At 50.1% G+C, this 14,701-nt stretch overlaps 1 protein-coding gene across 1 annotated transcript in view; it reads right to left on the reverse strand.

Annotated features, from left to right (window-relative positions):
• Positions 1–14,701, reverse strand: part of LOC139277933 (semaphorin-3E-like) — a 295,608-nt gene that overhangs the window by 134,995 nt on the left and 145,912 nt on the right. Inside the window, exons 3-4 of the mRNA XM_070896556.1 lie at positions 8,287–8,349; positions 6,109–6,228 (exon numbers count right to left, since the gene is read on the reverse strand). Coding sequence (XP_070752657.1) covers positions 6,109–6,228; positions 8,287–8,349 — 183 coding nt within the window. The remainder of the gene's footprint in view (positions 1–6,108; positions 6,229–8,286; positions 8,350–14,701) is intronic.

Raw genomic sequence — 14,701 nt, forward strand, 5'->3', positions numbered from 1 at the left:
TGCATCTGTCTTTGCTCACGGAGTGGGAACCGGTGTCCTGCATCGTCCCTCGTCGAGGCAGGACTGCCAGCAAGGTGCCACACAACAGAGTTCCTGCCAGCTCCAGCACTGGTGGCCATGGAGCAGGCGTACGGTACTGCCAGCTGGCCAAATTGGGGCCCACCACCGATCGGTTGCTGTCGGAGGCTTTCCTCCGCTCACTGTCAGGTATCCGAGCTACGCCAACACTGGAGTCTGTGCCCGTCCATCGTATTTAATTATCTTTCACCTTGAGAATTCTGACAGGGCCCGGGGCCATGAACAGTAGTCCTGCCCCGCCGTGTCATGGCAGCACTGTCAGACCAATATTGCAGCTCTTGTGTTCAGCACAGCTCTGGACCGCAGCATTTGGGCTGAGTGTAACAAGACACAGAATTGGTGTCACACTGCACGTCCTCCACACGATAGAATGCAGACTCGGTGAAATAGCTCACAGGACCAAGATAATGAGCATGCAGTCTCACTATCACAGCCCACATGCCTATTATAACAGATCAGAAGCTCAGTGGAGCATCCTGCGGACCTATTAAGGCACTGAGCAGCCTCAGTATAACGGTTATGTGCTCACAACATTGGTCACCAGGAGCCTCCACAGGCAGAGTCAGGGTCACGATCCAACACACAAGGGTAATGTGGGACAGCACTGCAGCACTGCATAATCGGCTCGGTTTGTTTCAACTATCTGTTGAATTTATTTGCAACATTAACACATTACAGAAGTAAATTGCAGTTCCTTGGTATCTGTGAAGGGTTTCGTTACATGAAGAACTTGGGCCTAGAAATTCAACTCATTTGTGTGACCGCGGTAACTGGGCGCAAATTCCTTACCGCCCGGGCGGGGCGCTGACATCAACTCCCGCCATACCGGCACGCGCCCTGATCTCCTGCGCCCGGAGATCGTGACCTCATCGCCGCGCGCATCGCCCATCAGCGCCATGGACCCGGAATTGACCGACGGCAAAAGGAGGCACGGATCGGGCGGTTGGCTGTTACTGGGGTTTCCCGCTGCTGCTCCGGTTTATTCGCGGAGTCCTTGCCGCGATGGCTCAGCCCGGTACTCTGCCGATCGCGTGGCCCCCCGCTCCCCGCAGGTCCAGCCCGGTACTCTTCCGATCGCACGGCCCCCCACCCCCCCTCTCCCCGCAGGTCCAGCCCGGCACTCTGCCGATCGCGTGGCTCCCCACTCCCCGCAGGTCCAGCCCGGTACTCTGCCGATCGCGTGGCCCCCCGCTCCGCGGTGGTCCAGCCCGGCACTCTGCCGATCGCGTGGCTCCCCACTCCCCGCGGGTCCAGCCCGGTACTCTGCCGATCGCGTGGCCCCCCGCTCCCCGCAGGTCCAGCCCGGCACTCTGCCGATCGCGTGGCTCCCCACTCCCCGCAGGTCCAGCCCGGTACTCTGCCGATCGCGTGGCCCCCCGCTCCGCGGTGGTCCAGCCCGGCACTCTGCCGATCGCGTGGCTCCCCACTCCCCGCGGGTCCAGCCCGGTACTCTGCCGATCGCGTGGCCCCCCGCTCCCCGCAGGTCCAGCCCGGCACTCTGCCGATCGCGTGGCCCCCCGCTCCGCGGTGGTCCAGGTCGGTCCTGTTTCACTTTGCAGAGTCAGTAGCGTGGGCCCTTTGGGTAAGGGAGGGGCCCCTCGGACATGGCAGTGCTGCACGGCCCAGTGTGCACCGCTGCTGAGGCACCGCCCCACTAACGCTCCCGGACGGAAGCGGAGCGTTTGATTTAGCTCTCCTCTTCCTTCCGGGGTCGGTAACCCAAATTTTTGGAGAGGAGCGAGACTTCAGCGCCTGGTGTTAATTCTTACACCTTCCAACTGTTACCTCCCCCGAACAGGGCGATACTGAATATCTACCCGTTGGAATATTATGTGATGGTTTGGGTAACTTTGCATGGAGGGGGAGTAATGCTTTAGACTGAGATCGGGGAGAAGTGGCAGAACTTAAAACAGTAAAATATGAGGGCAGACTGACAAAATTGTATTTATAATTAGAATTGTAAAAAACAATTATGAGGTACTGATATCATTGATGAAAGTAATTGTGACAAAACTCCAATTGTAAACCAGGGAACAGGAACTAGAAGCTCGCAGTCTCGTGTGTGACTGTACGAGGAATGCTGAACACCATTTCAGTGTTTCGTTTACCCATTTAAAATAAACAGGTTGAAGCAGCAGACTTTGGAATATCCTCCAAGTGCAGTAGGTCAGGTAACGTCGCCACCAGTCACTTCGAGATTCAGCTTCCAGAAAACAGTCTCTTTGCGACAAAGTCGCAGAGTGAAATCGATTCCCGCGAAGCTTGGTAATTCTGTGCTGAGTAACTCCTGGGGAGAGGAGCTACACAAACGACGATTGCAAAAGCATTGGCAATCTCGATCTGCCCAGCTCCGGCCGCCAGTCCCCCCGTCCCCCCGAGCACAATAATGGAATCTGTACAGCACACCAGGTGGGAGCTGGAGGTTAGCTCGATGTACCGCGGATTTTAGTTTCATTGCTTCTGGGATCAAGGATTGATTTCTGTTTCATCGTAAGCTTTAGCTGTGCTTACTCAGCTTCCAGGCAATTAACTCTGTTTGGGGAAGTGCATCATTGCACATTGAGCACACGCTGCCAGAAGCTGTCAGCTTATCCGGCAAAATGGGCCCTTCTTTTCTACAATCATTTTCTTATACGTTCTTGTGTAATACGTTCTAGCACGATTGGACGCTGCCCGGACTATGAAGGGCCCAATACGGCGCGCAGGAAGCGTGCGCCTTACCGGCCGGAGATACGCAGCTACCATCTTGGTTACAGAGGATGCACACCAGCTGATTGGGAGGAGCAGGAGGAGGGGGAGGAGGAGGTCACCAGTGTCCCGAGCTCCCAGGGCAGCTCATCGAGGAGTGGATCCCCGGAACCAGATCTCCTATCCCCTATGCACCAACAGTCCAACAATCCTGAGCACTGTCCTGACAACCACCATCCCATTGGTTTCCTTTAGTTCAGATTGATGGGTCTTACCCTAAAACTTCACACCAAAGACAAGCACCATGCAGAACCACCCTTGTGCTAGCCCTGTGCAATGGCTTGCGACGTTGGAGCTGGACTGGTCCATGCTTCATGACAAGTGTTCCGTCGGCCACACCCATCAGCCTTCCTCCCTCAAAGTCAGCATCTGAGTCCCCTGCAGCAGGAGGCGAGGCAGTAGTGAGTGTGTGAGAATGAGGAGCAGGGGGCATGCTGAATTGTGGGGCGGCTCGGAGTGTCATCAGGTTACTAAGTACATTTGTAAAAAATATATTGAAATTAATATGTCCTTACTATACAGTATAAATGCACACGAGGCCCATGCTTGAGAGAAGGTCACTCTGTGACCAGTTACCTTTATTAGCCAGCACTGAAGTGATGAAGGTGGGTGGAGCTTTCCCTTTTATACCTGACAGTCCAGGTTAGGAGTGTCTCCCACAAGTTCACCACCTGGTGGTCAGTGTTCTCACGGTGTACAACTTAGGTCAGATTATACATGGGTTACAATGACAGTTAAATACATGACAGAAATGAGTCATGGAGATCACTAAATATATTCATTGTACATCTCTGAATTGTTGACTCAGTCAAATGCACCATTTCCCGTGGTGTTGTTATGAATATACTTGTTTTCCTCAAAATGAAGCAATGATACTAACACAAGCTGGAGTTTATTTCAGTTATGGGGAAAGACAGCACACAGTCAGATCTTTGATCACTCAGTCTACCACTCCGAGTCGGAGCATTTGCTGTCATTAAAGTTTCCTAAAACAGCGTTTCACTGCCATCTGAACTTAATAAATAATTTCAAACTGAATTTTAAATCAGAAACATTTATGAGTTTGAGAAACAGCCCGATCTTCCCCACATAGAAGCAGACTTGGGATATGAATACATTGCACTGCCTTGATTATAGGAGAGTTAATCTCGGGAGCTGTAAACTCAGGGAGCTTTGTCGTTTATTAAATACAAAGAACTTCTGCCTCAATCTGAACATCAGGAAACAAATCATCTGCGATACTCCAGCCTGAAGACAATTAATGGCGACGGGAACCTTGGGGCAGGAATAGCAACAGAATTCGAGACGAGATTCTGAGTCTGTGAGAAGCAACAAAAGGCGGGATTGTTATCGAGTTGTGAGTTTTCAGAAATACTGAATTGTTTGACCAGATAAGAACTAATTACTGTCCCAAACCCGGCCATGTTGGCCAGTGCAGAAAGTCTGAAGACGCTGGGGCTGAAATTCAGGCACGCCACAAACCCTGGCGCACTGACGATTCGTACCTGGTTTTACCGCCGCACGGGAAGAGGTCGCCTCCTGATCGATATTCAGGTCTTTATTGTTTTTTTATCGACAAGACCGGAAATGGGTCATAATTGGGGCGGTAAGTGCTGGTGAGGGGTGGGAGTGGGGCCGGACCGAGTCTCCGCCGCTGTCACTCAGCGACGGAGCGATGGTGACATCACAGCGCGTGTGCGTCACCACATCTCTCCCCGCATTTAAAGGGGAGGGAATCGGCGAATCTTCAGCTTCAGCCACAGGACCACCAGGGAGGGTTTGGGCCGGGCCAACGGCCTGACATCCAAGAGGGGGTGTGGGGGGGAGCCGGGCTGCCTGTTGGCGGCCCGGCCAAACCCGGGTAATAATTGGCCGGCCGATTGGGAAGTTGGTCGGCAAAAATAAAAACATGGTGGTGGCGGCAGTGCGCCCTCCCCTTGAAGGGCCGCCGCACTGCCGGAGTCACAGACAAAGCTGTCGGGGCACCACACGGCCGAGCAAAGGTTTTTGGAGGTAGGTTTGGGGCGGAGTGTGCTGGAGGTGCGGGGAGCGGCGGTGTGCGCTTTGATGATGCGCTTGCGGCAGTTGGCAGCAGCGGGGCGGAATTAGGGACAGGCCGAAAAATCCCCATCGCCTGCAATGCAGTGCCACTCGAGTCCGTCGCCGCAAATTTTGCCCCACACTGTGAAGTAGCTTTTGCGTTAATTTTATTGTGGATTTCGAGGAATGTTTTAGACAGTTGTCGATGTACCTATAACTCTGTTTTCACTGATAATTTCTTCACAATCCATCCAAGATCAACTATTGAACATACAAGACCTGAAATGGTGAGGAAGATACGACTGTACAAACATTTCATTCATTCACCTCAAATTCCTCTCTCTGCTGCTGAGGGCCCCACAGCATCAGTTCAGACCCAGCATTTAATCTGTTGGTTTAACATATTTCTTCCGGACATTTGGGCTTTCTCTGTTGCTATAGAATTACTTTAATAAATATGGCAGTGCCAAACCCATCAAAAATGCTGCCTGCAAAGCCCGAATGATTATAAGCCATGTTTTTGTCTGGCTCCAGTGAGCAATATCTCACAACCAGGCCTTTCCTAGCAGGGTGTAGGCTAGGAGCGTGCCCGGGTTAGAAGTGTAAACCGCAGGGCTGGATTTTAGGCTTTTCTGAATGTTGGGTGGGAAAGTTAGCGGGCGGGAATAGTTTGCGCTATATTAAGAAATTTTCACCATCTGGGCCCTGCGTCAGGTGCCCAGGGCGAAGGGAGGTGTACCACCTTCGAGGCTCAAAAAAGGGAAACTCGTGAAGTAAAGTGCCGGGCCGTGAGCACTGAGAGAGCCCGGGGGAGGAGGGGAAGGGGGGTGGGGAGAACGTTAAAACCATTCCCAGAACATCGCCCACCACCACGACACAAATCGCACAATATATTAAAAGCACCAACCCTCGCACTGACCATTACCGACTTTACTGTCCTCACCGCCCCGGCAGGGCGGGACCGCGCCGGTTTCCCAGGGGTCAGTGTGAGATGTGATTCCAGGCGGATGGGGCGGTGCCGTGACCAGAGGCGTTACATACCCGGCGCAGCTCTCCCCGGCGGTGCTGCTCAGTGTCACCGCAAAACTGAGCGGAGGATCGCGGCCGGACGCTGGAGACCTCGCCGTCCCGTTTCACACCGCTCCGGGGCGAGACCCCGGGCACAAAGGACCCAAACATCCGACCCGTGGCCTTACACTGCCCAGGGCGGCATGTTTCACACCGCGATTTGCTCTCCCTTACCTCGGCCCAACGACCCACTCTGATAAAGGCACAGCCTGGATCAAATGCCCCTGTCCCACATGCCAGCAGGTGAGTCCGATTGTATGTATGAAGAACACGGATAAAATTTGCACATTCAGACTGCAGAAAAAGAAAATGAATGATATAAAACAGTGGGAGGATACTTTCTAGACATTGAGCTAATTTAGCTCTTAACAGTAAGATATATAATAATTAAACAACAACATTATTCATATATTGCAGTGAAACGTCCCAAGGCGCTTATTATAAATCAAAACATTTGACACCGAACCGCGCAAGGAGAAATTAGAACAGGTGACCAAAAGCTTGGTCAAAGAGGTAGGTTTTATGGAGCGTCTTGGAGGAAAGAGAGGTTGAGAGGCGGAGAGGTTTAGGGAGGGAGTTCCAGAGCTTGGGGCCCAGGCAACAGAAGGCACGGCCACCAATGGTTGAGCGATTATAATCAGGGATGCTCAGGAGGGCAGAATTAGAGGGGCACAGACATCTCAAAAATGCCATTTTTACTAATTAAAATACAGAATTAAATTAAACAATTTTAAAATATGACGAATTTCGAGGTGGTACTTATGGTTTTAAAGCTTAGTTTGATTAGCCTGAAACTTCGGCACCGAAAGATGAATCAAAAACCCGGATAAAATGCAATAAAACTCTAAAATGCGAAACTTAATCTACAAGCTGAAAAAATTACAAGATTATAGAAACTTTGCTCACTTTTGCTCTCTCCACAAATATTCAGGGCAACTCACAGCTCACACATACACACACACTCACACACACTCACACACACTCACACACACATGCACACTCACACTCACACTCGCATACACTCCTCATCATCATAGGTAGTCCCTCGAAACGAAAATAGATGAGTTCACAGGTGTTTCAATGAAGGACCTGATATTCCAGATCTCAGACTACATGTTGAAGGGTGGAAGATGCCTGTGCATGGATTTTTTGCACACCAACCACTACACGGGCTTGACAGAGCTAGGTCTTGGTCCAGTGGCAAGGGACCCAGTGCGCACACATATCGCAGTGTGGGCTGGCCCGTGCTGCCCCTGGGCCCTCGCCTCTTCTGGGCCTCGATCACATCCCTCTGCAATCTCTCTCACTCACTCACTCTCACACACACACACACACACACACACACACTCTCTCACACACACACACCCTACTGGATTTTTATGACTTGCTCCGATTCCTAATGAAATCCACAGTTTTCTGATATTAGGCATTTGCTCATTGCAGAATTTTCTAATGTTTTTGAATCGGAGAGTAAAATGAACTGTAAAGGTGAGGAGGCCTTTTATCCAGGAGCCTCATCTGCCCAGATGCCTGTGCATTGGCAGGTCGTCTCCTCGAACCCAAGACCCGCGGCCAAGAAAGGCAGGCATCCAAAAACAATGTAAATATTGTAACTCCCGACAAACCATTTCAAGTATCGTTTGCTTTTTTTAAATCGCTAATTTCTCAGAATGAAATATCAAGTATTTTTCCTTTCCTATCAACTTCATCTCTGGGTTTATGTGGTCAGATAGAGTCCGCAGGCATTGTGCCCAGTGTCAGCACGGAGTAACTGAACGCCTGTATCTATCGTTCTGAAATAATTTTTTTACATTGGAAAATTAGAGTCCGTCACTTTAATTGCTTTAGAATTTTTCACTGGCATAAAGCCAGAGAACCACAGACATTTACAACAGAGAGGGAGGTCATTTGTGTGTGCCAGGACTTTGCTCAATCAATCCAATACTAGTGTTACTGCCCTGTGGCCTCTCCCCACAGCCCTGGCACCTGGCACCTGGCACCTGATATCAGAACATCAAGTCAAAGGGGTTCTGCGGCAAACATTTGTTTTGGCTTGTTTGCAAACACAGAGTGAAAACCTGAGTGAAATGCTTCATTGCATCAGGACATGTCCCATTCTTCACTTTCCCAGAAATAAAACATCTTTTCTCATGACAACAGTGAACTTTAAGACAGGATTCTGAAAATGTGTGTCCTCACCAGTCTTTAACTGGTGCCCCACTTCTCCCTATCCTTGGAGATAATAGCTGTGCCTCATTTATCAAATTGTTTACACTTTGCACGGTTAAACATTTATTCACTTTATAAACAAGGAACTTCTCTTTTAGATTTGATGAGATGATGAGAACGTACCACCGAGTCCCTGCCTTTCATACTGCATCCTTCTGTCTGGCTGGGTGTGCTAGGCCAGTGAATCTGAAACCGGAGAAAGAAAACAATGGTGATTAGAAAAACACACGCTCATCTCCCAGGGCCGAGCAAATTCAGAAAGCTGGATCCTCTCCCAGCACCACAGGCCAAGTGAACAGAACAACATAAGAAGTAGGAGCAGGAGCAGACCATTCAGCCCCTCGAGCCTGCTCCGCCATTCAATAAGATCATGGCTGATCTTCTACCTCAACACCACCTTCCTGCACTATCCCCATATCACTCGATTCCCTTAATATCCAAAAATTTATCGATCTCAGCCTTGAATATACTCAAAGACTGAGCCTCCACAGTCCTCTGGGGCAGAGAATTCCAGAGACTCAACCCCCTCTGAGTGAAGAAATTCTCCTCATCTCAATCCTAAATGGCTGACCACTTATCCTGAGACTGTGACCCCTGGTTCTAGACTCTCCAGCCAGGGGTAAACATCCTCCCTGCATCTACCCTGTCAAGCCCTGTAAGAATTTTGTATGTTTCAATATAACTTGCTCTTAAGAAAAAGGACCTTTCATATTTTTAACATTCTTATTTTTCACAAACTTCTTCTATTACTAGTCATCCATCTAAATTCTCCAAATTGTTCAAAAACGTTAAAAAGCTGTTCAGGTCAGTTTGTTTGTCACATAGGATGATGCAGAGTTACCCCTTTAAATTGGCACTGTCGATATTTGGAACGTTGAAAGATGTTACAGTGTCAAACCTGCAGGTATTTGATGTCGGTCGACCTTTCAAACCGCTGCAAGTTTTGCAATAATGATTTTAAACCTTTTCAATTCAATATCTCACATTTCTGAAATTGTTCAGAACCGATATTATGGAAGTGGTGATGAGTCACTGCAAACAGTAAACCTTGCTGTGTGTTTTGGGAAACAATGCTGCCCCTTTAGGATTAATTCTTACTGTAAATGCAGTTTGGTTTGCGAGAAATGACATTGCACATGGGCAGAGTGGTCGGGGCACTGAGTGATACTGGAGAGCCCAGAACTGGAGATCTGAGCAACCGGCAAATCAATCGTAGTCACAGAGTTCAGGGGAAGAAATAATCAGCACTCAGGGTTCACTTGAAAGTCAATTTTTGAGCTGCAGGATGATTTTATTTTAGCTGTTTTACTCCTTCTATTGTGAAAACACAGACTCTCGTTTCAAGGTATCTGCTCGTCAAGTGCAGCCCAAACTGCAAACGGTTTGGAACAACCTGCACGTGTTACTCTAATAAATAACTCACAACGAATGTCTCCTGTGTTACTGGAGAATTTTCCTTTTTGTCTTTCTTGCTGATCGGTGTGTCTGTAATGGAAATCTCCGCAATCTTTATTCAACATGGAAAATGGGAGCTACGGGTTGATCTTATCGGAGTGCGCCACGTAAGGGTTACAGGAAAGCTGCCATTATGCATTAGCTGCTGTGCAGTGCTGTTGATCGCAGGAAGTGTGGAAAGGTAACTTCAGTGGTGGGTTGACTCGGGACAACTACAGCAAGAACTCTCAGTAACATCACCATTAAAATCCACCTCTGCTTATTGCAATGTAAATAAGTATATTGTGTCTGTGTTTTAACAGTAACAAACCCATCCAGCTGTGAATCAACTGAGTACACTGGGTATACCATTTTTCAATTTAGCATGAAATTAAAATATGACAAATATATTATTTTGCGCTTTTATTTTCAAGTGACTCTTTTCCAGAATTTTAAAATAATTTTAAAATATCAGCAGTTCTGAAGTAAAGTAGCAGTGGAGTGTGAGTGATTTATGAGGGGTCAAAATTTGACTTTGTATGCTGCCCATTACCATGCACAGGAGAAGGCGAACGACCATCGATGGTAAGTGGCGTCTGTGCCCCGGCATAAATTCAGAGGGTGCCAAGAGATTCACCACACGTGGTGAGGTCACCCAGCGTGCAACACCTCCCTGGCACCTCTGTCGCGATATTTGCTTTGGACGGTTGCCGTACCGACAGGCGGTCGTACAGCCTGAAACAGCGGTGGTTAAACAGTGGAACTCGGGCGGAATCGCCCAGAAAGGAAGGCAAACTTTTCTCTTTATTTATTTCTGCATCTTTTCATTAGTTTTAAGAGTTGCGGAAGTTTGTGTGTGGATCGGAGAAGTTTCAGTTATTTTTTTTTCTTCACGTTTTTTTGTAGCGTGGCGGCAGTCTCTGGGTGGGGAAATTCCGTCAGCCCCCTGAGCTCCCGCCTGAAGGTGAATGTGCAACGCCTCCTTTAGTGTTGCTCTCTCATCTTCGGGCGTAAGAACTGAATTTAGAACTTTGAGGCTGCGTCTAACGTCCGGCGCTACAATCAGCATTTGGGCAGTAACACCTTCTCAAACAGGGCGGGGCCGGATTTTGACCCCTGAATGTGGGCAAGTATTGAAACTGCTCAAGTAACTGACCGAACAGCCAGTAATGAATTGAATGAAAGAAGTGCGTGTTTGATAGAAGTGTAGGAGATGTGTTACTGAGTGAAAATAGCTTTTATGATGTCTGCCCATTTTAAGGTCTTTTACCCTTGAATGAGAATCTCACCAATCTTACTCTACTTTTTAAAAATTAACCAATCACGAAGAATTGCAATGTACTATTTGGATTTTTTTCATATTTGTTCATGGAATATAGATAGTGCTGCCAGGATGAGAGAAGTTACTGGTCCCCAGTTGCCCTGAGGAGGCGGTGGAGGGCCTTCTCCTGGAATGACTGCCCTCACCGCGGTGATGGAGTGCCGATGATACGGTTAGGAAGGTAATTCCAGGATACTGACCCAGTGATGGAAATATACATCCAAGTGTTGGAGTTCCAGCTGATGGTGTTGCCAGAGCACTGCCGTTCTTGTCCTTTACTGCAGAGTTCAGGAGAGGAAGGTGTTGTTAAAGTAACTGAGAGTTGCTGCAGTGCATCCTATAACTCACATGTATTGCACCGGGGACATGTGATGTGGATACTGAGTCCAGTAGCAGGGACCCCGGTCAGGCAAACTGCTCAGTCCTGGAGTTCCTGGCTCCACCGATCGTGGGTGAGAGGTGAGGAATCGATCACACTCCTGATCAGAGCCTTGCAGGTAGTGGAGAGGCATTGAGGAGTTAGCAGCTACACCGTTCCCTGCACAAATCCAGCATCGGCCTTGTTCTTGTGTCCCTGCTGCTGCTGGGGCTGGGCCACTTGTACGTCTGGTCAATGATGAGCCACAAGATGTTGATAGCGGTGAGATGGGCATTACCCGGTACGTGTGTGGGGTGAGTTACCCAAACCTGGGGATCTGGGGAGTTGTGAATGGAGCTGAACAGCCCCCCTCCCCCCCTCAGTATCCGCCCTCCGCCCCCTCAGTAACCCCCCACTCCCCCCCCTCAGTAACACCCCTCCCCTCCTCAGTAACCCCCGCCCTCCCCGCCTCAGTAACCCCCCCCATCCCGCCCTCAGTAACCCCCCCTCAGTAACTCCCCCCTCCCACCTCAGTAACTCCCCCCTCTTGCCCTCAGTAACCCCCCCTCCTGCCCTCAGTAACCCCCCCTCAGTAACTCCCCCCTCCCCCCTCAGTAACGCCCCCCTCCCCCCTCAGTAACCCCCCCTCCTGCCCTCAGTAACCCCCCCTCAGTAACTCCCCCCTCAGTAACTCCCCCCTCCCCCCTCAGTAACTCCCCCCTCCCCCCTCAGTAACGCCCCCCTTAGCGCAATCAGTGAAGCAGCATCGGAGGTTGTCTGTGTTGGGGTCACGTCCCTCAGGGGTTTTTCCTCACCCTGTGGGATTTTAAGCCGTGAGACGGTTTAAACATCACTGGGGCAATTGGCTTGAATAGAGGGGGGACGAGGGGAGAGCGAGGGGAGAGAAAGGGGGGGTGCGAGGGGAGAGAAAGGGGGAGGCGAGGGGAGAGGGGAGGGGGGCAAGGAGAGGGGAGAGAGAGGGGGCGAGGGGAGAGAGAGGGGGCGAGGGGAGAGAGAGGGAGTGCGAGGTGAGAGAGGGCGAGGGGAGAGGGAGGGCGAAGGGAGAGAGGGCGAGGTGAGAGAGGGCGAGGGGAGAGAGAGGGGGTGAGGAGAGAGGAGGGGAGGGGCAGAGGGTCAAGAGTGTAACTTCAGTGTATAGCGCCCTCTAGCTGGGAGGTATAGCACCTTCGATCTGTATGAGGAATAGCATTTTAACTACAGATGGCTGAATGATCTCCAGAATAAAGAGAGTTAAATTTAACTTATGAGTTGTTCAAGAGACTATAAAATACAGAGAGTGGGGGAGGGGGTGCGGAGGAGAGATCTGTCACCAAAAGAGACCCAAACAGTTTCTTTACTTTCCTTGTGGGGCCAGAAGAAGCAGGCATGCTCCCCTGGAGGTCACATGGAAGGTTATGGCCTCTCCTTGCCCCGAGCAGTGCTATAGTTGGGACATTTGGTTCTCTCGCACTGGGGGGGGGTGGGGGGGGAGCTGATCGCACTGCCGGTGACTAGCAATGGATTGTGGGTACAAACACCAAACGTGCCGAGTTGCAAGTGGGTCAGGTTGATCAGCGGGTGAAGGGACGAGACGCCACACCTGTGGTCTCACTCATCCTCTGGGTGTTGGCTGAAGGTTCACACATGGAACGTGAAGCGAGGCTGCTCTGACCCGTGTACACCATTGTGATTCTTCTTTCAGATTTACAGCCCTTTTTCTCTCAGATATATTTGTTGATTCTGTTGGATTTGGGAAGAAAATATTTGGCAATGCCGTACATTTGGCACTCAGCAGGTGGTGTGCTGAGCAAGACCCTGTCATTAACCCTGTCACTGCTACAGATTTCACAAGGGGGCATTGTTAGGGACATCGGCCTTTTTAAGAAGTGATCCCAGCAAAGCCTGTCACATATTATTCTGATATCAGTGCTTATTGTGGTCACTAGATTAAAAAAAGACAATTTGTAATGCTCTCCAGAATTGTCACCTTGGATAGAAATATTGAGAACCTTGGACAATGGAGCCAGATTATTATTGCTTCAGCCATGGCTCAGTGGGCAGCACCCTCGCCTTGGAGTCAGGAGGTTGTGGGTTCAAATCCACTCTAAGGACTTGAGCACAAGTCTAGGCTGACACTCAGTGCAGTGCTGAGGGAGTGCTGCACTATTGAGGTGCCGTCTTTCAGATGAGACGTTAAACCGAGGCCCCATCTGCTCTCTCAAGTGGACGTAAAAAATCCTATGGTACTATTTCGAAGAAGAGCAGGGGAGTTATTCCCCACTGTCCTGTCCAATATTTATCCCGCAACCAACATCATTAAAACAGATTATCTGGTCATTATCACATTGCAGTTTGTGGGAGCTTGCTGTGCACAAATTGGCTGCCGCGTTTCCCATACTGCAACACTGACTACACTTCAAATAGTAGTTTATTGGCTGTAAGCACTCTGAGTTGTCCGGTGGTCGTGAAAGGAGCTATAAAAATGCAAGTCTTTCTTTAGCCAGCAACCAGGTGTTTGACTGATTCAGAAGACAGCAGGTCCACGTTCTGGGGTTAGCCATTGGTCAGACGTGTTCAGGTTCCAGTCCTGGGGTTAGCCATTGGTCAGACGTGTTCAGGTTTCAGTCCTGGGATTAGCCATTGGTCAGATGTGTTCAGGTTCCAGTCCTGGGGTGAGCCATTGGTCAGACGTGTTCAGGTTCCAGTCCTGGGGTGAGCCATTGGTCAGATGTGTTCAGGTTCCAGTCCTGGAGTGAGCCATTGGTCAGATGTGTTCAGGTTCCGGTCCTGGAGTGAGCCATTGGTCAGATGTGTTCAGGTTCCGGTCCTGGAGTGAGCCATTGGTCAGACATGTTCAGGTTCCAGTCCTGGGGTGAGCCATTGGTCAGATGTGTTCAGGTTCCGGTCCTGGAGTGAGCCATTGGTCAGACATGTTCAGGTTCCAGTCCTGGGGTTAGCCATTGGTAAGATGTGTTCAGGTTCCAGTCCTGGGGTGAGCCATTGGTCAGACGTGTTCAGGTTCCAGTCCTGGAGTGAGCCATTGGTCAGACATGTTCAGGTTCCAGTCCTTGGGTGAGCCATTGGTCAGATGTGTTCAGGTTCCAGTCCTGGAGTGAGCCATTGGTCAGACATGTTCAGGTTCCAGTCCTGGGGTGAGCCATTGGTCAGACATGTTCAGGTTCCAGTCCTGGGGTGAGCCATTGGTCAGATGTGTTCAGGTTCCAGTCCTGGAGTGAGCCATTGGTCAGACATGTTCAGGTTCCAGTCCTGGGGTGAGCCATTGGTCAGATGTGTTCAGGTTCCAGTCCTGGAGTGAGCCATTGGTCAGACATGTTCAGGTTCCAGTCCTGGGGTGAGCCATTGGTCAGACGTGTTCAGGTTCAGCTCCATGGGCTGCCAGCACACAATACTATTCGTGTTCCATT

Source organism: Pristiophorus japonicus, chromosome 13, assembly GCF_044704955.1.
Source record: "Pristiophorus japonicus isolate sPriJap1 chromosome 13, sPriJap1.hap1, whole genome shotgun sequence".
NCBI classification, from domain to species: domain Eukaryota; kingdom Metazoa; phylum Chordata; class Chondrichthyes; family Pristiophoridae; genus Pristiophorus; species Pristiophorus japonicus.